At 47.3% G+C, this 26,799-nt stretch overlaps 1 protein-coding gene across 9 annotated transcripts in view; it reads right to left on the bottom strand.

Moving 5' to 3' along the window:
- GFPT1 (glutamine--fructose-6-phosphate transaminase 1) overlaps positions 1–26,206 on the bottom strand; it is a 41,052-nt gene extending 14,846 nt beyond the window's left edge. Inside the window, exons 1-13 of one of the 9 annotated variants that reach the window (XM_030509889.1) lie at positions 26,107–26,206; positions 16,019–16,126; positions 15,538–15,645; positions 14,318–14,443; positions 13,608–13,666; positions 12,082–12,216; positions 10,805–10,866; positions 10,000–10,079; positions 6,026–6,131; positions 4,621–4,784; positions 3,638–3,733; positions 3,257–3,354; positions 1,752–1,872 (exon numbers count right to left, since the gene is read on the bottom strand). In XM_030509889.1, coding sequence (XP_030365749.1) covers positions 1,752–1,872; positions 3,257–3,354; positions 3,638–3,733; positions 4,621–4,784; positions 6,026–6,131; positions 10,000–10,079; positions 10,805–10,866; positions 12,082–12,216; positions 13,608–13,666; positions 14,318–14,443; positions 15,538–15,645; positions 16,019–16,126; positions 26,107–26,164 — 1,321 coding nt within the window. In that variant the 5' untranslated portion in view covers positions 26,165–26,206. The other 8 variants (XM_030509891.2, XM_030509893.1, XM_030509887.1 and 5 more) reach the window with 8 other exon arrangements.
- Positions 26,207–26,799: the final 593 nt, after the last annotated feature.

Below are 26,799 nucleotides of genomic sequence, written 5' to 3'. Positions count from 1 at the left end.
AGCCCTCACACACTGTGCTTTAACCCTAAGCAGATGACAGTGAAATCTAGAAAATATAAAACCCAATAGTGTTTGGTGTAAGTAAAAGTCAGTATTCTGCTATGATTAAAAAAACAACAAAAAAAGGCAGTCTCCAAGCATTGTTTCTTTAACAAAACCAACTTTCTTCCTTTTCCTGGTTAATAAAGATTCACCTGGGGCAGGATGGGATGGAAGGAAACATGTGCTGGGGATACCTGGACATCACCCAGCTGAAGTGGCTGCAGTGGCACTAAGTTACAGCCACCTTCTCATCCTCTTACTGCCACTGGAACTCATGGAACTTCGGCTGTCAGAGCGTACCAACACCACATGAGCTTGTGGAGTCTGTTATCAAAGAGGTTATGTCTAAAACTAATCATCCCTGTTCAAAACTGCACTATGCAAACACAGGCTGAGGTCAGACCTCACTTAATGTGTTGATTCAAAAACTAGATATAAAGGCAGCAGAAAAAGTTGATTTAAATGAACACGATGTGGAGACGGGGCAGAAATCCTTGTGCTGAGGATGCAGCAGTGGTGGTTGTGAGCTGAGCTCCAGAGATGGGACTAGAAATAGAAGCCACTGTGAATTCCATTTGGTGTTACCAGTTTGCTTTTGTCCTAAAAGGACACATCTCTTCTGAGTACTCCTGAATGCCTGAGGTGACAACAGAGACCCAAGGTTAGCTTGGTACACTTCTCCTTCAGCACACCCCTGCATAAGAACTGCTCGGCGTGCTGCACCACTGAGAGCAAGTCATGCAGGGTGGGAATCTAAGGCAAGAAAAACAGATTTATGGGTGGGGGCAACTGGAGTTATTTGAACTCAGTATTTACTTTGGGTTTGTATTGCGTGATGACCAAGCTCAGGTTCCTGGAACATCTTTGTTAGCTTGCCACATCCAGCACCTCGGGGGAAAGGTGCATCCCTGGTGTGTCTGCAGTTGGGACAGGACAGTCTCAAAGGGGAAGCAGAAGCATCCACATGTGTATTCAGAAACCCAGGGGACACTTTACCATGAGGCCTCCCACAAAGAGGGGATGTTCTGAATTACTGGGTACCAAGAACGAAAAATTGCTACCAAAATAGTATTTTAACCTATCGAGAATAAGTAAGGACTAATTTTGGTATCCAAGGATCAGTTATGAACATCTATAATGGTAAATGCAACTAAGAGGAAAAACAATACTGGAGTTTTGTATTGCAGTTGTCCTTGAAAATATTCTGAATATGATACACATCACTTTTTAATGCTTAAGTGTGTCTTTATCTCATATTCTGTTCCAAGGTTGTATTTTTTGATACGTGTGGGTATTTCATTTCTTTCATGGATCCAATCCACCCCATGGCTCAGCATTTGGTAGCACTTTAACTAGGGAACTACAGCTATTGAAAAGACACCATTGAGATGCCTTTACCAGAGCTCAGTAGAATTTTTGTAGTCTGGTGATTGATGGAATATCTCCTCACAGAGAAAGGAAACAAAACTACTGTTACCATATGTAGGACTCAGCTAAACAAAATCCTGCCCCAGCATGCAGAGGGATGAGAGGAGAACCACTCTGTTTCCTCCCTGTCTCTAGTACATGTGTGCCAATCTCTTCTCACACACATACCATGTGCAATCATACAGGCAGGCACAGGAATTTGGCCCTAAAACCTTTTCCCTCCCAAGTTCATATTTACAGGGAAGAGGGGAGGCAGTGGGGGGGGTCAAGTGAGACCCTACCTGACTGGCTGAGGAAAAAGCAAACATCATCTCTGAAGACAGGGGTGTTTCTGTCCAAGAAGTCACTGGCCAGTTCCACCATAACAGGTAATTCAGTCAGTTCTTCCAGAACCTGGCGGGTCTGGTAAAAGGAGATGTAAGAAAGTGACATATTACATCATGTTTAAAAAATACCAAGTGTTTTGAGCACAAAAAAAAAGCCTTCTAGTTGCCACACACTGGAAAATATTACTATCAAAATAGCCTGTGAAAACGAGTGCTAAGTTGTATTTTAATTACTCAGTATACCCACAGGCAAGCCACACAACCACCCCTGTGCAAAGTGACCCTGCTCCTGGCACCACACAGAGCCTGTGAGGCCAACTCCTCCCTCACACATAGCTTGGTCTTAAATAAGTCTCACTTACCTACTACTACCTATATATTATAAAATAGGGGGTGTCCTTCTATCAGACTATGACTGGTATTGCTGAAGAACTCCGAAACCACCAGCTGTGCCCAGGCCAAGCCAGACACTTGTTCTGGCTAGTTGATGGATCACTGTTAACATTGTCTTACAGGGCTGGCCAAGCTGAACAAAAAGGTTCTTTTCTGGTCCTTGTAAACCCATGAACATCACTGTGTTTTGCAGCACTTCTGAGAGAAGCTCAAGGATTCCTCTGTGAAGCTGCAGAGTACTTTTAATTGTAGTATTACGGGCTGCCAAGCTACAGTCTGGAAAGGCTCCATCTACAGCCATCGTGTTCTAACCAACCATGAGGTCAAATCCCACACTGGTGGTAGACACAGCCAGAATTGCTTCTGTCTGGTACAAAGTGAAACCTCTTCTCTGAGTTGGGCAAGCACAGAGATGTCTCTGAGCAGGCACCATCGCTGTCTCTGTAAATAGCAGAGGAGGAAATCCTCCCCTGCTGCAGCATTTGCAGCCTGCTCTTGTTTGTCTCCTCCCCTGCCAAGTGTCTCCTGCGACAGAGCAGGTTTGGGTTTTTAAAGCCTTCCATAGCAATAAAGTCCTAGGCAACATTTTCATAAGTAAGTTCTTCAGCTTTTATTTTCTGCTGCTGTTGCTAGGGAGCTGAAAGCCTGGTGTATGCAGCTTTCAAAAGGGTCTCCACTCATCAGTGTGCACTTGCTCAATATTAACCTGAATCATAGAATGGTTTGGGTTGGAAAGAACCTTAAGATTATCCAGTTCCAATCCCCTGCCACAGACAGGGACACCTCACACTATACCATGTCGCCCAAGGCTCTGTCCAACCTGGCCTTGAACACTGCCAGGGATGGAGCATTTATCCCTTTTTTGGGCAGCCTGGGCAGTGCCTCACATCCTCACAGGGAAAAACTTCTTCCTTATATCCAACCTGAACTTCCCCTGTTTCAGTTTGAACCCATCACCCCTTGTCCTATCACTACAGTCCCTGATGAATCAATTCTTAACCTGCTTGACACACACAACACTCTGCCCGTGGCTCAATTCCAGCTGCAGCTCAGGACTGGCCACTCACCGCAACCCCAGCATGGTAGCTCGTCCCACAGGCAATGAGGATTAAACGACGACACCTCTGAATCTCCTTGATGTGATCCTTCAACCCACCAAGATTTACTGTAAGCAAGATTCAGAAAGACAGTTAAGAGTGGCCAGGTAGCAGAAATTCCCAAGCTCACCAGTGCTGACACACAGCATGTCACCATCCCCATCAACCACTTGGCAAAAACCATCCCCAAAAGTGATCTTGCCACCAGCACGTGTAATTCTGGAAGCACTCCCTGTGAGACAGGCACATCGTCTTACACCAGCATGTTTTAATCTCCCATGTCATCACCCACTTCCTCCTCTCCAACTGCTGTGAGTAACTACTGGATACTGAGCCATAAATCTCAATTACCAGTGTAGTCATCAAAGTTGACCCTTCCTCTCATCGTATTAACGACAGATTCTGGCTGTTCAAATATTTCCTTCTGCATGAATGAGCTGAAGTTACCTATAAAAGAAAGAAACAAACAAAATCTCCTAGTAATTTACATTTTTTCTGTGTACATAGGGAAAACCTTGAACCAGAGTCACTATCAGGCCAGTGACCAGTCAGGAACTATTAAGCTGATGCTTCTTGTTCTTCCAAAGCATCAGCTCACTGTGAAAGCTAGACTGAAGTTACTAGAATGTGTCAGCCAAGGGTCAGATCTGGAATGGCAAGCCTGCTAGGGATCCATATTGGAAAAATGGATGCCTCCAAGCAGGAGGCAATGCTCCCTGCCCCACAATTCTCCTCTTTATGGTGTTAGCAGCTAGAATCACAGAATGGTTTGACTTGGAAGTGACCTTAAAGATCATCTAGCTCCAACCCCCTGCCATGGCATAGACTGCTGATTCTTAATGAAGTCAAAGAAATGTATTGTTTTCCCCTTACTTTGGTATATGAAATAAACACAGCAATCTGTGCTTCAGTTTTCATCTGCTCTACATAAGGTGAGCCCTAAATCTCAATTACCAGTGTAGTCATCAAAGCTGACCCTTTCTCTCATCGTATTAATGACAGATTCTGGCTTCAAGAACTACCCTATTGTTGGAAGTGTTCAAGACCAGGCCCCAGTAGATGCAATAGAGGGAAGTCCCAGATGAAGTGAACTTTGTTCACCAGGAGGGCAATAAAGCACTGGAACATGGGCTCAGCAGGCTGGGAGATTTCTGTCCTTGGCAATACCCCAAACCCGATTTAAACAAGTGCCGTTAACACTCTGACCTACTTGGCCCTGCTTTTAAACCACGGACTCGTGCAGGGGATCTCCAGAGGCCTTTTCCAACCTGACTCATTCTGTGACTCCAGGGAGGACCTGTGCATCTCCACAGGCGACAGCCAAAGGACTTTACCCTTCATAATCTGCTGAAGCTCCATCTGCAGGGTTTGGACAGCCCGTCCAGGGTGGTCGCCCGCCGTGCGCTTAATGCGGTGGATGGAAAGACGGCCGTCAACCACAGCAGCTACATCATCATCCTCCAGGAAAATCACTCTGTTGGTATGCTCAATGACAGCACTGCAAAAGCACACACCATTTGCCATAAGACACTGTTTCTCACAGACAGATGGGGGCTACAGCCCCATTTATAATCCAACATACAGCTTTTAAGGCAAGAAAGTTGCTCACGTCAATGGAATTTCTGTTAAAAGAAGGCGGGTTCTGTAAAGTACATTTTCACACTGCCAGTGTAACTGGATTTTTTCCACCTAACTCATTATTCTGCTTTAAGAAGAAACTAGGAATTCCTCAGACAAAGCAGCATGTGCAGCACTGGGCTCTGACTGTTAGGAGGTAGCAAGCAGACAGGAACTTGCCCTAGCACACAGGGCTCGACTGCAGGCACAGGTTCCTTTCTTGCCTTTTGCGGTGAGAAGTCACTGTCCCTGCCTCGCACCTCACTGTCCCCATCCATAAAACTGGGGACAGCTCAGCCACCTCTTAACATCCTCAGAGATCAGTATAGAAGCACTCCAAGGATGAGGTACTATCAAACACCTTTCCCTGCCCGCAGTTCACTTGGGGAATGTCAATATTGGAATGACCAGTGGGGTTTAAAATCTTCAGCCAGGTTTTAGGCTGTGCTCTCTCACAGCTGATGAAGGCAAGCTGCTCTGAAACACATCAGCTCCCTGGTTTAGGAACTTTTGCTCTGACCTTGGGCAAGCCACTGAAAAGCTCTTTAAAATCAGAACCCATGAGTGTGCCCTAAGACCCTCCAAAATGCTCTGAGAAGAGGTGCAGAAATCACCCATGGCAGTGCTTTTATATTTCATGAACAAGCACTCATGTCCCCAGTACAGAGAAACCCAAAAGCTCTGGTAAAGGCTGCTCAGTTAGGCTTCCCTCTCTCCGCTGGGATTAAAATAAGCCACCTTTGATGCTAAAGGAATTGCACACATGAAGAGATCCCTGGGGAATCAGCACAATTCTCCTGACAATTCGCATCTGGGCTGTTAATTCAGTCAGTGCTCTCTCAGGTTTCCTCTCACTCACCTCAGAAATGTTATCAAAAGATGTGCTTGAAGAAGGGTAACACTATTCCACAGTGAGTGTTCATTCCTTTAACAGAAACTCTCATCTAATCCTCCTCTGTCTCTCTCAGGACTGTGGTAACTGGTTCATGTTTGTGAAGTAACAGCCCCGTTACTTCATATACATTATCCATAACAAAACCACAGCCACCCCATCTCCTGCTCAAGGCCTCAGCTTTAAGCAGGGTATTTTTATATACGCTAAAAGGTTCCACAACACATTACCTAGCATCAGAAGCAAAGTAGTACTCCACAGCTTTCTCCTCCACAGGGAAAAGGCAGGTGGTGCTGTCCACACGAGACAGGTTGCAACTTCCCTTCTTGTCCTTCCCTAGAAGACACAAGGGTCAGGGACCGCGTGCGCCGACACACTGGAACGCGGCTGCAGCATCAGTGTCACCACAGGCCCCGTGAGTACCAACATGAAGCAGTGTTTAACTGAACAGCCACAGTGGGAGAGGGCAGCAGAGCAGCACCCGCCTTACTGGGCCCCTTCCCAGTTGGCTTGCAAGGCTCTGGATGTGCTTTTGAATTCAGCCTGCAAGTGTAACATTAGCAGGGACTTTAAGTTGAGAGGAAAATATGAGTAAAAGTTCAAATGAAAGCTTCTGCGTAGCTCTGCTGGGAGAGGATTCAAGCTGCTTTATAATCAGTCACATTTACTGAGGGTTTCCTGATTGAATCTGCCCTGTTTTATCATTTTAAGTTTCTCCTGTGCTCCTGTTTCACTCACTTCTCCGAGGCTGTGGGAAATGGAGCAGGATTGCTCTTTCTTTGTCAGTTATCTCTCAAAGCCTGAGCAACCACACGGTTCCACTGAGCACATGTCACCCAAATTGAGTTTTTTCTGGTGGAGCTGATGTTTCCCAGCTCAGGAAATCCATGATTAAGTACCTGGTGTTGTTCTTGAGCTACCAAACACAACCACTGCATTCTGATCCAAAAATTGTACAGCTGGCAAACTGCTGTGAGTCCTACACTATTGCCACGGATGGAGATAGGTGGACACAGAACTGAGAGTCAGTTTAGGAGAAACCTGTACTAAGTCTTTAAAGAAGGGCAGTGTTTGAGCAAGGATCCTTTCTGCAGTATTCCAGCAATTCCCTCTAATCCTCCACCTCCTCTTTATATACTATTTGGTTGCAAAACCCATCAGGAATGCAGGTGAGGACCAGAACACCTACTGCTCTGCACTCACCTTGGACAGAATGAGCTGGTTGTTGTGCAGGGCATGGTAAGAGGTGAGAGAGATTGTGCAAAATGTGACTATTGCCAAAGAATAACAACACTCAAGTGACTATTCTATTTATTCCTGAAGCTCTCAGGTTGTGTTTCACCCACTGGACATCAATCTGATTCAGTGATGCAAGCAGAGCTAATGAGGTTTGGATTTATACTTCTGTAAATGCAAATGTAAAGAGAAACTACTGCTTTCATGTTGATACTCAGTAAGAAGGTTCCACTCAACCAAGAATTTAGAGCCCTCCAGTTCAGTACATGAGGAAAACAGCTCCTTTGTTGTTGAGTTGAGGCAGGACAGGCTGATTTGGTGGTGAGAAAGGACAGAGCAAAGGGGTTAGTGGCTGTTCTTCCCCAGCAGCACCCAGACTTGAACAGAACATGCAAATCTGGTTCTCAAATTAGCACATTCCCCTGCATTGACTTTATTATGTTGCATTGCTTTCCTGTATTGTGGATTCTACCTGGAATGTATGGTTATTGTGCACATGCACTATAGATATATCTGACCAAGGAGTGGTTGAGAAGTTCCAGGGAGTATTATCAGCCAATTACAGTTATGTCATCCATGGGTTTGTCCACAGATTGTCCATTTCTCTATGGGTAACCTGGATCTTTGCTTTACAGCACCTACCTCCTATTTACTACAATTTAGAAGCAACACAGACCTAATCTTTTAATCTTTCCCTTTCAAATTAAAGGCCGGAGGAGACACCATGGAGAAGTCTCTCAGGTATGGTAAAAAATGGGTGAGGGAGCCTTAGTTTTTCAGAAAAGCCTCTGAAAGGTGAGGGATTTTGGTTCTTAAAGCTCCTGGGACTTGTGGTCAACCTGCCCTAATGCTTTACCCTGACTGAAGAGGGGAAAAAGAAACAAAGCCTCACGTAATGGATGCTGGAGAGGGATTCTTCACCGGGGACTGCAGTGATAGGACAAGGGGTGATGGGTTCAAACTGAAACAGGGGAAGTTCAGGTTGGAGATAAGGCAGAAGTTGTTCCCTGTGAGGGTGCTGAGGCGCTGGCACAGGGTGCCCAGAGAAGCTGTGGCTGCCCCATCCCTGGCAGTGTTCAAGGCCAGGTTGGACACAGGGGCTTGGAGCAACCTGCTCTAGTGGAAGGTGTCCCTGCCCATGGCAGGGGTTGGAGCTGGATGAGCTTTAAGGTCCTTTTCAACCTGAGGTTTGTTTCTCCTCCAGCAACAGTGCACAGATTTCACCCCCAAGCCCACAGAGTGCTGAAGGGGGCATCACAATTACTTATTAAACTAAGAATCAGATCCTTTCCTCTTACAGAAGAGCACTCTCCTGCTTCAGATGTGAATTTGGTTCATCGTGCCACACTTAATTTCTTTAAAGGCTAAACCCATCAAGTGTTTAAATGTGCATTAAAAGTGGTTCACCCTGATAAATGAGCAAAGGGATGGATGTTCCAGCCTCAGGTCGCTGCTTCTACCAGGAGCTGCAATTCACATTCCTGCCACAACCAGGAGGGAGGATGTAGCTCTTTGACCATCTGAACTCCAGAAGGAATATGGGAGAATTCTTGCATGAGGACCCTGCTCATTCCACGGGGCTGGACTAAAGATCTTTGAAAGCCCCTTCCAACCCAAACTATTCTATGATTCTATGATCATTAGCAGCCTCCTAACAGGGTTTCACTCTCTTAGGGGGAGAGGGTTTAAGGTAATTTACTGTTTCCTTCTGTAATCAGAGCAGCAGGGAGCACACAGCACGAGCTGCACCAAGGCATCAATTGCGCACATATGCTGAGAGTTATGTGAGAAGATTTGAAATGGGATGGGTGGACTCATGGGTGGACTTTCCTGTGTGTTGCTCATCAATCAAGAAGAAATTCTCACTCATTTCACTGCATGGAAAGCAATAAGCACATAGTAAACATACAATGCGTATTTGTCTCATTCGTGATTCCTTTCCTAAGAAACTGGAGGGTTTGTCTGAAATTTGGAGTATTAAATTGTCTCTCGTAGGCACCTTCCTCCATTTTTATGGATATTCCATCAAAAGAATGATCCATAGATTGTACAGCTGAAAGTGTAATTGGGGAAAAAAAAAGAACAAAACACAAAACACCAAACTTGAGATCATCAGTATAAAAATAATTACATACATACATTGAGGACTACTGCTCAATATCCAACATCAACCCAGAGCAACCACAGCACCGCTTACTGGTGCCCAGAGAACCAGGCCAGTGACTGTATGGGTTCAGCCCTCTCTGACAATGGTAAATTATGGGATCATTTAAAAGAGGAGGAAAAGGACAAGTAATTCTTAAGCCACTTTTCATTTTCAAGGGGGCACCCACGTGTCTACGGTGGTAACACACACGTGTGAAAGATGGAGGGACAATGAGCTGTGGGTGCCACACAGAGGGTACCAGCATTCTGCTTGTTAAAAGTCACATTGGGGGTAGGGGAAAGGTTTGTGACAGTGACAAGCTGGCAAAGCACAGACATGTCTGCTCTTGAAAGAAGCCAGGCCTGTGAATGCCAACATGCCACACACAAAACATGAACCCTGGGCAGTGCTCAGTGTTCAAGGCCAGGTTGGACAGAGCCTTGGGCGACAGGGTCTAGAGTGAGGTGTCCCTGCCCATGGCAGGGGGTTGGAACTGGATGATCTTAAGGTCCTTTCCAACCCAAATCATTCTATGATCTAAGTTTAACTAAACAGTTAACTTTACTATCCTATTTTAATCTATTCTAACACATTAAGACGTGTTTTCCTTGCAACCACTTGACATTAAAGCTTTGATTATACAATAGAGACTAACTTGAGGTACATGGTGGTTAAAACTGACTTTAAAAACCCCACAATCTCTTTCTTGTAATGGTTTCCTTTACAGATGCAAGTGTTAATATGTATTCCAAGGACACGACTGCCTGTGAAACTTTGTGCTGTCTGTGACTGAAGCCTGGTTCCAGGGATGCTCCCACTTACCCGTCCGGTAGAGGATGGGGATGTGGTCAGTGGAGAGCTTGTGCTCGCTGCGCACCCCGATGAGCAGGGGGCTGCCTCGCCTGCAGGAAGACACAGAGTTACAGCCCAAAGTGCCTCAAGATTCATCCGACCCAAAGGGACCAGTGTTCTCCAGCACAGCACTGAACTGGGCTGAAGAAGAGCAAGCTCCTCCCAGGTGAGCTTTTGGTGCTGCCAATATGGGAGGCCACAAAACAGAGTGAAAGAATCTCTGGATAAACACAAGGACATGAGGAATTGTCTCAAGTTTAGCTGAAACTTTGCAGGAGTAACCACAATCCCATGGACGCCTGAACCAGGAACTGCTGCTTCTTGTAGGGATCTACAAACAGCTCTTGGCTCCAAAATTCAGAACCTGTGCTAGGTACATGTATGCTTAAACCAACCCAACTGACGCTGAGATTTAAAAGCGGAGCACAAAACCTAAGCACCAGCCTGGCCAAGTGTCAGGTCAGGCAGAGGAAGACTCGTCTTATCTTTCATGATGGCCATTTTGGCAGTGGTCAGACAAAACCATCTCTTCGAATCTATCAATCACAACTAGAGCCTACAAACCCAGCTATTCCAGAGCAGTTGTGATCATTTTGGGGAATTTTATGTTATGATAACTGGAAAACAAGAGAAAGGAAATGAAACACAGCAGCCACCTGCAACCCAGCATATATAGTGATGAGAATGACCTCTACCCCTTTATCTTCTAACTTGGGGGACAAAAAAGTGACATATGGGGTGCAACACGGATGTTCTTTCCCAAAGCAATACCTACCTGGTACCAACTGCTTGACCAGGATAATGAACACTTTTGAAGACAAGGGCGAAAGCACCTTCCTGGAATAAGAGAAACACAAATTGTTCATCCCATCCTTACACAGGCAAAGATCAGATAAAAACAGCACCAGAACTTTGGGGTGTGTGCTCAGATGTGGTGCCAATGACCATATGGGTGAGACACCACGATCTGCCAGCACAATACGTTCCTGGTCTTTGCTACTGCAGCTCCTGTGTGAGACTCCACTTGCAGTATTGTGTATGGTTCCAGTGTCCTCAACATAAGAAGGATGTGGAGCTGCTGGAGCAAGTCCAGAGGAGGCCATAAGGATGATCAGGGGCTGGAGCACCTCCCATAGGAAGACAGGCTGAGAACATTGGGGCTGTTCAGCTGGAGAAGAGAAGCTGCATGGAGACCTCAGAGCAGCTTCCAGGGTCTGAAGGGGGCTACAAGGGTGCTGGAGAGGGACCTTCATCAGGGACTGAGCGATAGGACAAGGGGTGATGGGTTCAAACTGAAACAGGGGAAGTTCAGGTTGGAGACAAGGAAGAAGCTCTTCCCTGTGAGGGTGGTGAGGCGCTGGCACAGGGTGCCCAGAGAAGCTGTGGCTGCCCCATCCCTGGCAGTGTTCAAGGCCAGGTTGGACACAGGGGCTTGGAGCAACCTGCTCTAGTGGAAGGTGTCCCTGCCCGTGGCAGGGGGTTGGAGCTGGAGGAGCTCTAAGGTCCCCTCCAACCCAAACCAAGCTGGGATTCAATGATTCTGAAAACTTCCCGAGCTCCAGGGCAAGGGGAGAATTGCAGATGGATCCTGCTCCTGTGCACCACTCAGCAACAAGTGGAACCACACGCTAGGCAGTGGAGTTCCCGCAAGGGGTCAGCATCTCTTCCAGATGGAGGTTGCAGGGAAGATTTGAGACCCAGACTTCTTTTCACTGCTCTTCTTTCCACTCCACCCCACACCAGCTCCCACCCCCTGCACACTCACCACCCAACCCATCAGGGACCCGCTGCCTCGAGATACTTCTATGCCCCAAAACGTGGCCATTTCTCACCCAAGTAATGAATAATGTTAAAGAAAACCCAACATCTGTCTGAGATGAACTGCTGGAAGTAGGAAAGACAAAACCACACCACAACACGTGCTGCAGCATGACCTATGCGCAGCCCAGCACAGGGCCGCCCTGGCCACCTCCCCCTGTGCGACGCTGGAGTGGTTATTTTCTGTGTGTCTGTCTGTGTGTGTGTGTGTGTCCCCCCTGCTCCCAGCATTACCAGCTGCTGGATGACCCTCTCCACCAGGGTGGTGAAGCTGATGTCGTCGCTGTCGCGGTTGTCGTACATGTACTTGACCAGTTTGGCGATGCTCTCCGTGTCCGTCTCCGACTCGAAGTCGTAGCCCTTGCTCTCCTGCAGCGACAGCACACGCTGGTCACAGCCCGCTGCCCCCTTCTCCTGCCTGCCTTTGCTCATCTGCTTTTCCTTCCCTTTCACTCACCCCTTTTGCCTCACGTTGTTCCTGATGTTCCTTTCTCCTACTTTTTCCTTCTTTCCTGCCTTTTGTTTTCTCCTTTTATTCCTCCTTCCCCCCTGCCTTTACCTTTTCTTCCCTTGTTTTCTCAGGTCTCTCCTTTCCTTAGCGCCTGCCTTCCTCTCTACCATTCCTTTTCCTTCTGCCTTTCCTTTTTTCCTTGCTTTTATCCTTCCATACTGCATTTCTTCCTTCCTCTTTTGTTCCCTTTTCCATCCTTCCCTCCTGCCTTTCCCTTTTTCTTTCCTGACTTTCCTCTTCCTTTTTATTCTCTTCCTTCTCTCCTTCCTGCTTTTCCTTGTCTTCCCCCTTCCATTTCCTCTTCCTTCTTTTTCCCTCCTGACTTTTCTGCTTATTTCCTGCCTTTCCTCCCCTCCTGCATTTCCTCTTCAGCCTTCTTCTTTCCTGCCTTCTCCTTTCTCTTTCTCTTCCTTCCCTCTCTCCCTTTCCCTTGGACTCCTTTTCCTGCCTCCCATTTCCTGCCTTCTTCCCTACCCTTTCCTTTCTCATTTTCCTTACTCTTCCCTTCCTTCACCTCTTTGCCCTCCTTTCCACTTCCTTTCCCTTTCACCCCTTCCCCTCTGGATGTTCCTCCTTTCCCTTCTCCCGCCCTCCCACTCCATGAGTGCGAGCATGAGAGGGCGAGTACAGGAGTGTGAGGATCAGAGTGCATGTGAGTAGAATAATAAGTGCAAGTGGAGGAGTGAGTGTGCAAAGATGGGGGTGTGAGTGCACACGATAGTGCAAAAGGGAAGACAATACAGGAGTGAGTATGTGAGGAAGGGAGGGAGTTCAAGTGGGCAAGTTTAAGTGGGGGACATGAGTGGGGAGTGTGAATGGAGGAGGGTGAGTGAGGGATCAAGGGGGAGTGCAAGTTGGGGAGTGTAAGTTGGGACTGTGAGTAGGGTAGGGAGTGTGAATGTAAGAGTATGAGTGGGGGAATACAGTGAGTGGGGAGGAACGTGAGTGGGAGTGACTGGAGAAGTGTGACTGAGGTAGGGAAGGAATAGGAAGGATGCAAGTGTGAGAATGTACTCAGAGTAGGAGAGAACGTGAGTAGTGGAGGAGTGTGAGTAGGAGAGTGAGCGTGAGTGCAAAAACATGAAGGGGGAACGTGAATGGAGGAGCGAACGTGAGTGGGGGAGTGGAGGAATGGGAGTGGAGGAGTGGGACAAGTGAGTGTGAGAACACAAGTGGGGGAGTGAGTGAGTAAGTGTGGGGGAGCACAAGGGACTAAGGGGGTGAGTGTCACACACACGGTGTCACTCACCAGGAACTTGCGCAGGTCCTTGTAGTTGGTGATGATGCCGTTGTGGATGACGATGAACTCTGGGAATGGAGGAAAGGCCCCGCTCAGCCCCCGCCAGGCAGAGCAGAGGAGTTTCAGCCCCTGGTGCCATCCCCTTCGCTGCCCCATTTGGCCGGGCTGGCAAGGGCACGAGGTAGCAATGACCCGGGTGGGACAAGGGCTACTGAGGTCCTGCCATGGTGCTGGAGCCACTCGAGTGCTCAGCAGTTGCCACACAACCTTTGGGCACTGATCCTGACCCTCCCTGGGACTGGTCACTGCTGCAAACACCCCATGGCCAGAAACCAAGTCCAAACCCCTCCAGCTTCACAGTAACTGGCAGCACAGCCTGAATAAACCCACTGCCCTGTTACACACTGGGCATCAGAAGCTCTTCCAGATGAGGGGCTTTGGACAAGGGCCTGTAGGGACAGGACAAGGGGAATGGCTTTAACCTGCCAGAGGGGAGATGGAGATGAGCTCTTAGGCAGAAGCTCTTCCCTGTGAGGGTGCTGAGGCGCTGGCACAGGGTGCCCAGAGAAGCTGTGGCTGCCCCATCCCTGGCAGTGTTCAAGGCCAGGTTGGACACAGGGGCTTGGAGCAACCTGCTCTAGTGGAAGGTGTCCCTGCCCGTGGCAGGGGGTTGGAACTGGAGGAGCTTTAAGGTCCTTTCCAACTCAGCACCCACTCACCATTGTTTTTATCCGAGCGCTGCGGGTGGCTGTTGATGGGACTGGGCTCGCCATGGGTGGCCCAGCGGGTATGGGCGATTCCAAGGTGCACGTCAAACTCGATGTCAAGGTCCATGTCCTGTTGCTCTGTGGGAGAAGCAGAGGTTTTTAGCACCAAGGGGCTGTTCCCATGCCAAAGTCAAGGTGGGAGTTGCACCAGGACAGCGATGCTGATAGGGAAACAGTCAGCAAGCCCAACAAAACACGGGGTGTGTGTTCTGGAACATGGCTGCACCAGCAGCCTTCCTGCATTCCTCACCCCACCACAAAATGACTTTTAAAGGAGAATCCAACCTTCATCCTCTCTCTCATGGGCCATCCCATCACCTGCTGTATGCTGTGACTGAACCAGCCCATTTCACAGCCACATAACACTGCGGCCAGAATAGTCATCACTCGACCTCGACACTAGAAAGCATTCCATTAGCATCAGTATCTTTGGGGGGAAAAAGTACTGCTTTTGTTCCACAAGTGTACCACAATCTCTTTATAAACTCTACATCCTGCAATCTGCCTGAGCAGGCAAGCATTTCTTCAGAAATATTTGGTGTATCTTCTATTTCTGTAATGCACACACACATTGCCTGGCCTTTTCAGCTCCTGGTTTACTCTACACTAAGATTAGAGCTACCCGCCTTCCCTTTGGATAAGAGCCCACTGCACCGGGAAGGACACTAGCACACGATAAGGAAAGGGAAGTTATAAGACAGCAGCTGTCAAATGCAAACTAGAGGCCTTGATTCCTCTGAAGAGCATCTTCCCATGCCCACACAGCTAACCCGAACTCCCCATCCAACCACCTTCACCTTGTGCATAGATTTAACAAACTTCTAAGAGCATTCCACTTTTTTTCCCAAGCTCCAGGTCTCTGATAACTATTTCCCAGTAATTCCCCTTCCCCCAGCTTAAGGAGTCTTTTGTTTGGATTTTTTTAGGTGTTTTCTAAATAGAATTTCAAGTCTACTTGACTTTAACAGGATGTGATTCATTTGTCTTGTGAAATCAGGACTTCTGTGTAACTTCATGCCCATGTGCACAGGATCATTGGGTTCTTCACAGCACATGCACTTTATACACAAGTTACTTGGAAATACAGAGTTCCAGGGCAAAGCAGGTGATCTTCAAACCACAAAGGAGATGAGAAAGCATTCCAAGGCAAAGAATGGATGGGAGATACATACTGTGAACCTCTTCGTCCAGAGCCTTCACTTTCCCCTTCTGTTTGATAAGCTGGATTTTGCAGGCATTAGCTTCCCAGTCTTTGTCGTTTCCGCCATCAATTCCCACACCTAAACACCACCACAGGATACAAAGAGAAAATGTGAATTACAGAAAGTGTATTTTACACACATACTGCCCATATTTTTCTCTACATTGCCCTTTGTCCCCACTGCTGACCCTCCAAAGAAAGGCAAAGAAACCCCTTGGATAAGCACTGAGTTTTCCCTTTGTCATCTCGTGGGTATTTTTAAAGCCTCAGATTCTGGGCATCAAGGATATTCCTAGAAATGCATATACTGAAAGTGAATCCAAACCTCTGCCACATGATCAGAGGCAATTCCAATGTGTGTTTCAGTAGAAACCATTCACGAACACACTATGAAAGTCAGTGGTTACAAGCCAAAATTCAAACCAGAACGAGTGTTGCTCGGAGAGTGCTACCTGCAGAATCATAGCCTCTGTACTCCAGCCGCTGCAGCCCTTTGATAAGGGTCTCCAGGATCTCCCGTCTTGTCCGGGGAACATGGTAGTTCAGGTAAGCAAAGATTCCTGTATGGGGGAAAAGAGCACAATCTTACAGCAGAGTCACACCTGAGGGAACTCTGTACGTGCTGTCTGCTGAGGATGAGCACTGTGATATAGCTCTGACAGGCCCCAGCACTGAGAACCCCTGCCTGAAGGTACCACCATGCTCACAGCATTTCCTGACCCCACCTGAGGTCCAGTGGAGGATGTTAGTGACATCCCCAATGCTAAAGAGATCATAGAATGGTTGGAAAGGACCTTAAAGTTCATCCAGCTCCAACCCCTGCCACGGGCAGGGACACCTTCCACTAGAGCAGGTTGCTCCAAGCCCCTGTGTCCAACCTGGCCTTGAACACTGCCAGGGATGGGGCAGCCACAGCTTCTCTGGGCACCTTGTGCCAGCGCCTCAGCACCCTCACAGGGAACAGCATCGGCCTTATCTCCAACCTGAACTTCCCCTGTTTCAGTTTGAACTCATCACCCCTTGTCCTATCGCTCCAGTCTCTAATGAAGAGTCCCTCTCCACATCCTTGTAGCCCCCTTCAGATACTGGAAGATCATCCAGTCCAACCCTCCTTGACTAATGACTCCAGATGAAAAAGCCAAGGTTCGCTAGCACTGAGCTTTGCTTGCTGAAGAACCATCTCCAAAAGGAATTCTTCCTCAAATAACTTTCTCCAAGTTCCTCCCACAGACTCACTAAGAAAAAACCCCATTTCCCTCATGCAAACTAACACCCTCAAACTAATGGAGCTATTTTTCCTGTAGGTTGCAAAGGAAGATAAGTTGTTGCTTCTATTTTTAAGCAGGGATGGGGGACACAAATTCCTAGAATCCTAATGCCAACTACGGCTCTATTTCAGAAAGATTTCCTTTGGTGCCATCATGAAGCAGCAGCATGAGAAGACATTTAGTGGATGCTAGAAATATCTGTACTGAAAATCTACCATTTCACCCTAATATTTTAAAGAGGTAAAGTGTATGCGTGGAATAAAAGCAGAAGAGGTTTCACACAAACATCTGTACATGGAAGTTGAGGGGAACAGAGCTCAGCCACACAAAGTCCTTTTAAAGGCATCCTAAACCTCTGATTTGTTCCTGGTGGTACTGCCACGCTCTTACATTTTGTAGTTTGGAATTCAACTAAATAATTCTAAGCCTTTTGATGTCTTAATTTCTGTTATATGTGGAAACATGGGCCACTCAGAGTAGCACCAAATACCACACAGCCCACAGTGTGGGTATTACAAGGGACTATTTAGCCTGGGCAGGGACAAGGTCGCACATGGGCAGCTACCACTCTGACACTCTCCCATTCCTTCTCCCTTTTCCATGCACTTTGGCTACAGACCTCAGGACAAGTATATCCTAAGCTTCACCAGCATCTCTCTCCAGTTCTTCTGCACTTATCTTCTTCCATGCTTCTAGAAAAATGAGATGCTCACTCTATTGTTCCTCTTTCTTAAACCACTCAGATGCAAGGAAAAAAACCCCAAAACTGAGCTTTTCACTTGGTTTCTTTTAGCTTCTACCTTCATTTCCCCCAAAGCCTTTTCTGACCGCCACTTGCAAGACTATCAGGACCAAGCTTACGAACATCTGCAGCTTCACTTCCATCACTCCTGACATCCCAACCACGCACAGAGCTTGGCTGCTGCCACCTCCCATGGCCCTTGTTCAATCTGAACGTCGGTTGCAGGAACTGCCCAGCAGGATGAGGTCGTCCTCCACAAACCTCTCAATTCACAGCTACAACTCAGCCCCTGGCCGCAGTTACCAACGTCTGCTGCATGTCACAAACCTCCTCTGAAGGATACTTCCAATGACCAAACCCTCCTCCCCACCCTTCTGGCACAAATAAGGTTTCCAATTTGAGCTGCTTAGTTCAGTCTGTCTCTAAAACCTGTATTCTTCAGGCAAACAGCAGCCTCCCTGTTTACAAGTGAGCTGACTCCAAAGAGCTGTCATCCAGGCCAAATGATGCACATCTCACCTATATCCCAGATGCCTAAAATCCTTTCAGTGACTTCCAGGTCTTACCGCAGGAGTACAAAGCAGACTGCTTTGGTAGCAGGCAGCTGGAAAAGTCCCTCTCCCTCTATTTACCAGACACATCCCAGACAGACACCCAGTGCAGCTCAACACACATATAAATACCAAGTGTGTACCACCAAGCAGGGAAAACAAGCTCAGGAGAGGTCTTTAAAGAGGCAGGCTGGGTTCCAGCAGCCCTGGACATGTCCCTTCACACTGCCTACCGTGACATCCAAAGTACAGCTACTTCAGAAGGCACAAGTATAACCAGCACGAGTGACTATGGACCATGAATGCTGCTTACATCTAGCTAAATAATTCCAGAGCTGGAACCTCTTTCTGTGTTTTATTTACACACTAAAGGTCCCATTCCCACCCAAACCTCTTTTAGACAGTGCTGGGCTTAGCTGGGTCCGTCACAGAGCTCTCCAGAAGCACCAATAGTCTCTGCAGCTCTCTCAGGGGATTCCAGCTATCTCACTGTGGCATAACCCATCCTGCTCAGGCACACGGATACCTAGGAAGTTATTCCACCACCAGGACACACCACCAAAGACTGCTCAAGTGGGAAACGCTCTTTGGAGCAAACAGGGACCGATGACCAGCATTAAGGTGCTCTGGAGGTTGAATATCAGGCTGGCCACAGAAAGACAACTCCTGGAAACCCTTCCCAATAAACAGCAGCAGCACAAGGCATAAGTGCTTCATTTAGACTGGATACTAGGAACAATTCCTTCCCCAGAGGGTGCTCAGGCATTGGAACAGGCTGCCCAGGGCAGGGCTGGAGTCACCGTCCCTGCAAGTGTTCACACCCCGTGTAGCCGAGGCCTCAGTGCCATGGGTCAGTGGTGGCCTTGGCAATGCTGGGAAGTGGATGGACTTGATGAGCTTAAAGGTCTTTTCCAACCTGGTTGATTCTATGATTGATGGGAGCACAAAGGCACCTTCTTCTCTTGCAGGGTGTTCCTCTGAGTGACTGGGGGGCAAAACTGGATCAGGCACAATTATGAGGCAGAAACTTGGTTTCTTTTCATAAAATCTGTTTGTAAACGTGAACAGATCATTTTAGTCTCTGCCCTGCTCCTGGCACAACGATTGCAACTTATTCTGAACCAATAAAACCAGCTTAAAACCAGAATGATCCCCCTCTAGGCAGGGCTGACTCTGGACATCCTTGTTAAATCTGAACCCAAATCAGGCAGCACTTGAGAAGTTCTTTTCTCTGTATATTTTAACAAGTTCAGTCACACCTGAACTAGGAAATAAGAAACCAGCAACCCAAACCTTGATTCTTTGTCACAGATCACAACTGCAGTGTACAACAAAATGCCATGGACTGAGCAGGCACAAAGCAGAAACCAATGTCCTCCAGGAAGGGATGGCTCAGCTGGAATGAGCACAAACAACAGTGCTGTTAAACTCTACTTGTGCTCTAAATACACTGCAAACATGTAGCTAGAAAGGAGCCAACTTGGCATTTGTCTCAGTTATTAACAATTATTACTGTTAATAATTTGAAGAAATTATTAATTGCAGCACAATTATATTAAGATTATTCATGAGAATACAAAGCTAAGACTAAGAATGAAACAAACACCCCCCCAAACCAAGGAATTCAGTGCTTCGGAAAAGAGAGACTACATTAGGAAGTCAACTAAATAAAGGATAAATACAGTATTAACACTTCAAATTAACACACACTTCAACAAAGATGACCAAGTAAACATTGGGACATTCGGGTCTGAGTCAGTTCAGTGGTTAGATGTTGACAGGAAAATAGCTGGAGTGATAATGGAGATGCCACAGGGAAAAATCAAAGTCTAAGCACTCATTTCAGGAACAGGAAGGCAAGTGAGACAAGAGGGTTTAGAACTCACCTCAAAGAAAACAAAGAAAAAAATAGAATAATAGGGAAAAGTAAGAACAAATAGAATAAGAGGGAAAAATAATACATAATTAAAGTAAAAAATGGGACAAAAGGCTGCTGAAAATGAGCACAAGTCTTCCTGAACGCACGACTTCCTAACCCACAAGCTAAGATCAAATACTTGAAGGCTTCTCACCCATTTATGACACTTGCTCATGATGAATTATGTGTAAATAAGAGTTTCATTTACTGGAGATATTTTCAAATGCATTTAATCTTCCCCTTTTCAAACAAGCCACAACGATGTGATTCTTCATAGCCAGAGAAAGCTTCAATGCACATTTAGCAACCAGCACTTCTGCTGGCTTTCTATTGGGTTATTCAGGAATGTCTGAGCAGTCACATCTTGTAATCACTCCCATTTTTAAGTATAATTCCATTGCCCTCAGCAGAAACTGAGAAAAGACAGACCCAAAGCATCAAACACTTGTTGTGCTTCACTGACCTAAGTGGTAGTTTGGAGACACACTTATTTCTCCCAACAGCCACCAACAGGGGCTCTGCAGATAAAATATTCCTCTGGAGTTAGACTTCAAGCCCTTGGTCTCACCTGAGTAAATGTGCAGCAAGGAAGGTGGCTGTGCTGAGCCAAAGGGCTCTCAGGTGATCCAGCCCTGCATGATGCAAAGCCAGTTCAAGAACGAACCTATTTTTACTCAAAAGCTGAACAAAGGATTGTTCTTCATCCAACTACAAACCGTAGCCCTCTCCAAGGTGCAACGTGGCACACAGCAAACTCTACCTTGCGGTTTAAACTATACCAGACCTTTCCTCCACACACCAGAGACAGGTTGTGCGTGTAACTCACAATGTTAAAGCCCTGTTTGCTCCATCCCCGTGCTTAAATTCATCTCGATCTACAGGATTCCAAAGATGAAGAGGTATCGAGCATGAGAGCTGCCTGAAGGCTTCCGTTGGGAGCACTCTGACACAAAAGTGCCAGTTTTCCTGTCAAAGTGACAATTCATTGAAATCACAACAGTCAATGGAAACATGTCGGTTTGGATGACATTCCAGTGCAAACCTAGCAGATTTCCATCAGGGTCCCCATCTGGTGCAGCACGAAGCAGAACACTCCTGAAACCATGAACTTCAGGTCCCTAAGCAGACCTGAAAAGAAGAGTTTCAGTTTCAGCTCAACTTACCCATTTTAGACACCACTCCAGCAGGTCCATCACCACTCTGAGAAACCTTCACAAGCCTCCACTAAAACTGGCTCTTCTGCAACACCCCATCTCCAACAAATGGATATTAAACTAAAATGAAGGATAAAACCTTCTATGGCCCTTAGTGACATGGGTTAGTGGCAGTCCTGGAGGGTTTTCAGTAGTAACACCACACCTGCCCTCTGGAAGAAGCCAGAAAGAGGAAGTATCACAGAAAATGAGGATGTGTGAATGACATTTAATGACATTTCCTTGCCAAGCCTTGGGCTGGCATTGTTTGAGGTGAAATACATGCTTTGTGAAACAAAATCCCAACCTTCGAGCTTCATTCTGGTCCAGCACTGCTTGTACTTGTGTATTCCCAGCTGGAATAAGACAGCAGCAAGCATACTACAGGAATTTCTACCTGTCAGGCTCAGAAAACACAATACCTCTGTCTGGAATACACTCACATACTTCAGGACTTTACTCTCATATATATTCAGGACACTCATATACTTCAGGATTAGAACAGCAGTCACGCTTTACAAGATAATAAAACATCTCAACTACTAACTTGACACAAGACTTTGCACATAAGGACTCAAAACTCATATTCAAAGCATGTCAGCTTATCATTCAAGTCTTGATTAACGCAACCCACTGTAGTAAGAAGTCCTATATATATTTCTCTTAAGTGAAATACCTTGAACAATATACTTTGGGACATAAAACATTTCCTTTCTTGCAGGTTTGTCTTGAAAACCTGGTGAAGCACCACCAGAACAGGCATTCAGCTGCTTGTGAAACTCAATTCTGTCTTAGAAACCATTTTTAATATCCAAGCACAAAACCTAGGCCTTCTTAGTGACAGCTACAGAAAGAATTCCCTATGAAGAGGTGACAGACTTGAACAAACAGCATTTGTACCAAATGGATGTTCATAGTTTCTATTGTTGACAGTCACCAAAAATGCTTTTTCTGAGAACTTCATTTTCCTGTGAACTTTTTGGTGCTCGTGTTCCTTTTTTCCATGGTGACATCACGGGCAAATTAAATGAATCACCACTTCCAGGTAAGAAGAAACGATCTCCTCCAGTGTCTTGAAGACATGGAGTTACTCAGGAACAGCTTCACCTAATCCTTTTCCTACAGAAGCAGAAGAGCCTTGGGGCTAGGCTTAGTGATGGATTTACAGATTCCTTTATACTACACCACATACTGTTCAAACCATCACAACAGACGATGTTATCAGTGCATCCACTTGGCAATTCCAAAGAACCCTTTATCCTGGTGATCATTATTAGGCCTCAAGTCTTCAACAAATTGGATGCAGGTTACTAAATACCACACATGTAATACATGTTACAGGCTGGGGAAAGCAATAAATACATTTTCCTTCAAGCTACAGCGGGGGAGACACCAGCAAACAGCAAGTTCTCACACAGATACTCATCATAGCTCAGAGCAAAGTCCCAGAATGATGCTCAAAACCTGCTGGAGCGGGCTCCTCTTCTTTGCTGCCCTGCACTTTGGAGAGGTCGACACTGTGCCAACCCCTGTGTACTGAAACAACCCTAATTCCACATGGTTTGAAGGAGCACAAGGTCAAAAGCAAGCAATGTCATTATTGTGTCTGCTAGCTGTGTATGGGAGAGTTGATGTTCAATTCATCAAGTTTGCACTGGGAAAAAGCAGAGCAGGAAAACATCCACTCCATGGAGAGCCACATCTGTCCACTGGGTGCTGCTTTCTCTGCCCATGCACACACCTCTCTCCCCAGCTAAAAAGGGCAGAATTGCTCCTGCCTGGAGTAAACAACCAGTGCCCCAGTCCTAAGGACTCATTCTGGGCAAGAGCTACTACTCTGCTTCACAGAGGAGTATACACCCTGGCGTACACATGGTATTTTGGCAGGCGGGAGGGTAGTCCCCTCTGCTGTGCTGGAAACCAGAGTCTTTCTTAAGCCCATTTTTATCTTCAGTAATCATTGGTAACACAAGACCTGAATTCTGCATTCCCTTTTTGTCGTTAAGAATGGTCATGGCAGGTTTACTTATTTACAGAACAGTCTGGCTACCTTGAAAAACCTGTTTTCCAAACTATTTCATGGATGCCATTGAACTGGCTTGGTGCATTCAGACTAAAGCACAGCCAATTCATACCTAGCTAGGTCTTCAAACTGCAAGATATACCAAGAGCAAAACCCATTTTTCACTAATGTTATTAAAACCAACCCCCCCCGGTTGCTCCAGGCATCCAGGAACTAAACTCAGAGGCTACTTTCCTTTACCTGTCAAGCAGGAAGAGCACATGAGATCACAGGACTTCGTCAGGTCACGCACACATAAACCTGAACATCAGATTATCTTGTGTTGAAAACGTTGTGTTGGTAGTTCCAGTCTTGAAGCTGTCACAGGGAGAACTCAGATAACAGTAACAGCATTGTCACCTTTCCTTGCTAAAACAAAACACTCGTTTAGTAACTAATTTGCTACCGAAGATGAATTGGATAAAAATGTGACCATGGATGGCGCACCCACCAGACAGCACAGCAAGATAAAGCAATGTATATCCTGACTTACAATTAAAGTACATTAAGTCTAGTAAGTGTAAGTACGTGGAGTACCTACACACCAGCTCTGCCTATTTATGACACTTGCAGGATGAGCTGAAAGGCCAACGCCTCCGTTTGTTCACCTTGTTCCATCGCTGGAGTCTTCTGCTGCTGGATGGAAGGAGCCCAAAATGCCACTGTAGTTAATGCTTCCAAAAAGGAGCTGAGACCCCTGGGGATTGTCCTGTGCTCCCAGATGGAGCGCGAAGGCAGCAGCAGAGCTGACTGTGCTCCTGTGCTTCTGCCAACTGCGCTTAACCACAAGTCACAAGAGTTCATGTGGTAGCACCCTCCGACTCCAAACAGCTCTCCTCCTGTTCCCTACAAAACCTGAACTGTCTCCAGCCACGCACTTCCTGCGCTCAGAAGCTCCTCAATTTCCAAGGCTCATTTTTCTGCACGAAGGTGCTTGGTTAATGCTCTCCTCTTCTTGTTTTTCACCACACGATGTATTTCTGGCTCCCAGAACAAAACTCAACAGTCACCAATCCTTAATGCCTTTCCTCCTGTTTCACAGAACATCACAACAGCCAAGGAGAACTTTGCTTATATCGAAAAGGAAAGAAAGAGATTTCATCTTGAACACAACGAGTAACTACCCACAGCATTGTCAGGGTTTATCGTGGGTAAAGACAAAGAGAATAATGTTAATATTGCACCTTTCAAAGGCCAGACCTCAACTAAGGCAAGCACAAGGCACCAAAACCATCCCTATTCTTGCAGCAAGCTATTTATAACAATAATTACCCCTTCTATTCTTAGCTTTGCTCCACTTTGCACCTTTAACACAAATTAACATAGCGTTAAACACGAGTATGAATTTCTGACTGCCTCTTCATAGAGCTCCACAGACTTGAGAGGTTGAAGGTGATACCGGTCCCATCTCCCCAAAACAATGAGAGGAATGGTGAACTGCTCAGTGTAAACCCCACAGTCTTGCTTAGAGCAGCATTTTAATTTCACACATAACAACACAGAGGGGAAAAAAAAGAAGGAAATGTGGAAAAACAACTAAGAAGAGTCAACAGGTCAGAGCTGCATAAATTTCTATGGAAAAGCATGAAAACAACGTGCTAGAAGGAAGAGAAAGGATAAATTACATTCCTGTGACCAAAAGATGAGGGAGAGAAATTGTACTAATGCAGCAAACAGGAGTGGAAAGTACCAAATTGACTCTTAAGGCTTCTGCTCAACCGAGGGAAGTTCTGCTGGGGTTCAAGCAGACTGGGGTGAGCTGGGGCAGAACCCCACTGAGGACATTTCCAAACCACGTTTACCTGCCTGCCTCACAACCTACACTGAGTAAACTCGAACTGATGGACGAGCATCCACAGCAGAAGTTTTAACGCCTAAAAAAATAACCAGGAACAACACTTTCCACCCAGAAGTGGAAGCGGCTGTTCTGATACAACCCCATTCGTGAAACCCACGGCCCTTTTCCATGTCCCTGACGTTCCCCAGGGCTTGGGCTCCTGTGTCACTTGGCTGCTTGGAGAACTAGAGCCCATAAAGCCACCCGCCGCACAACAGGAGTGCCGCCATCCCCAGCACCGCTGAACCAGACCCACCGCCACCCCCGAGCGCCCGCAAGGCTCCCGCACCGAGGGAACAGCGTGTTTTCCGCGCTGTCGCGCCTCCCGGGGATCCGGGGCGCTGCCTTTTGTACGCTCCGGCCTCAACCGCACACGATTTTCGGGACAATTTGCCCTTTCCAGTTATTATCCCGTTGCAAGACGCCTCCCCCGGAGAAACGTACGCGGACGGTGGACAACACGATGACATTTTCAGATAACGGCGCTGAGGGCCCTTATCTCTATAACCGAGGCAACGCAGACGCGGACGGCGCCCTCCTTCCGCCGGGGCTGCCCCGGGGGCCGCGGCTCGCTGCGGGCACGGCCCCAACCGGCCCAGCTCCGCTCCGCAGGGCCAAGGACCTGCCCCCCGCACACCCCTCCAGGCCGCGCCGCCCGGCCCTTACCGCACATGGTGCGCCCCGTTCCGCGGCCGCGCCGGCTCTGCGCGCCGGGCCCGCGCCGCCCGCCCGCCCCCCGCGGCGGGGTCCAGGGCGCAGGCCCGCAGCCCGCCCCGCCATTGGGCACCGCCGCCCGCTCCGCCCCAGCCCCGGCCCGGCCCCCGGGACGTGGCAGCCGGATCCGCGGCCGCGTACGGGCGGAGGAAGGCAGCGCCGGGCGGGCGGGACACCCGCTGTCCGCCCCCACCCCTCCCCGCTGACACCGGCCAGGAGCGACATCGACCGGGGTTACCCCCAAACCTTTCACACCGAGTCCCGCAGCCCCAGCGCCAAAGGGCTCGGCCAAGCTCCGGTGGGGAGCAAGCATCGGGCTCCTGTACCCCAAACCCTGCGAGCTGTCGAATCAGTTTTTACTCCAACCGTGCTATAGCAGCAGGGAGCCGGAAAATAAAGCAAGCATCAAGATGAGTCTGCAAAGCAAACGGGGATGGGCGTGACTGACAAAGGAGAGGCTCGGTTATGCTGTCTATGTGCAGCTGCCACGGTCAAACAGTGCTGGGAAAACTAACCAAAAGCCTAAGGCTACAAAAAAAGAGAGCAATCCCTTCAGAAAAAACTGCTGTTTGCTTAAATTTGGCTTAAGAAAAACGCTGTTGACTTTGTCTTAAGAAAAATGCTGTTCACTTAACTTTATCTTAACACTATAAAAGTCAATAGATACCAAGGAGGGGAGCTGAAAGCCGTGTGGCAGTGGAAACTGGTTTCCCAGATGAGAGGGAAACTACTAATCCACAGAAAGGGGATCACCAGAAGTACACACAACATACTCTGGCACAGGAATACCCCTCTCTCTGCATCGGCTGCTGTTCCAATTCTCTTTGTTACCCATCTACCAGGCACACCCAAGTCTCCTGCTGGTTCATTCCTGTATCAGGGTTTCTTTGCAGCACTTCCCGTTCATCACTTCTCACCACGAACAGAACATCTACCTAAAATAATCTA

The sequence above is a fragment of the Strigops habroptila genome, chromosome 21 (assembly GCF_004027225.2).
Source record: "Strigops habroptila isolate Jane chromosome 21, bStrHab1.2.pri, whole genome shotgun sequence".
NCBI classification, from domain to species: Eukaryota; Metazoa; Chordata; class Aves; order Psittaciformes; family Psittacidae; genus Strigops; species Strigops habroptila.
This window is presented reverse-complemented; position numbering and strand designations above follow the sequence as displayed.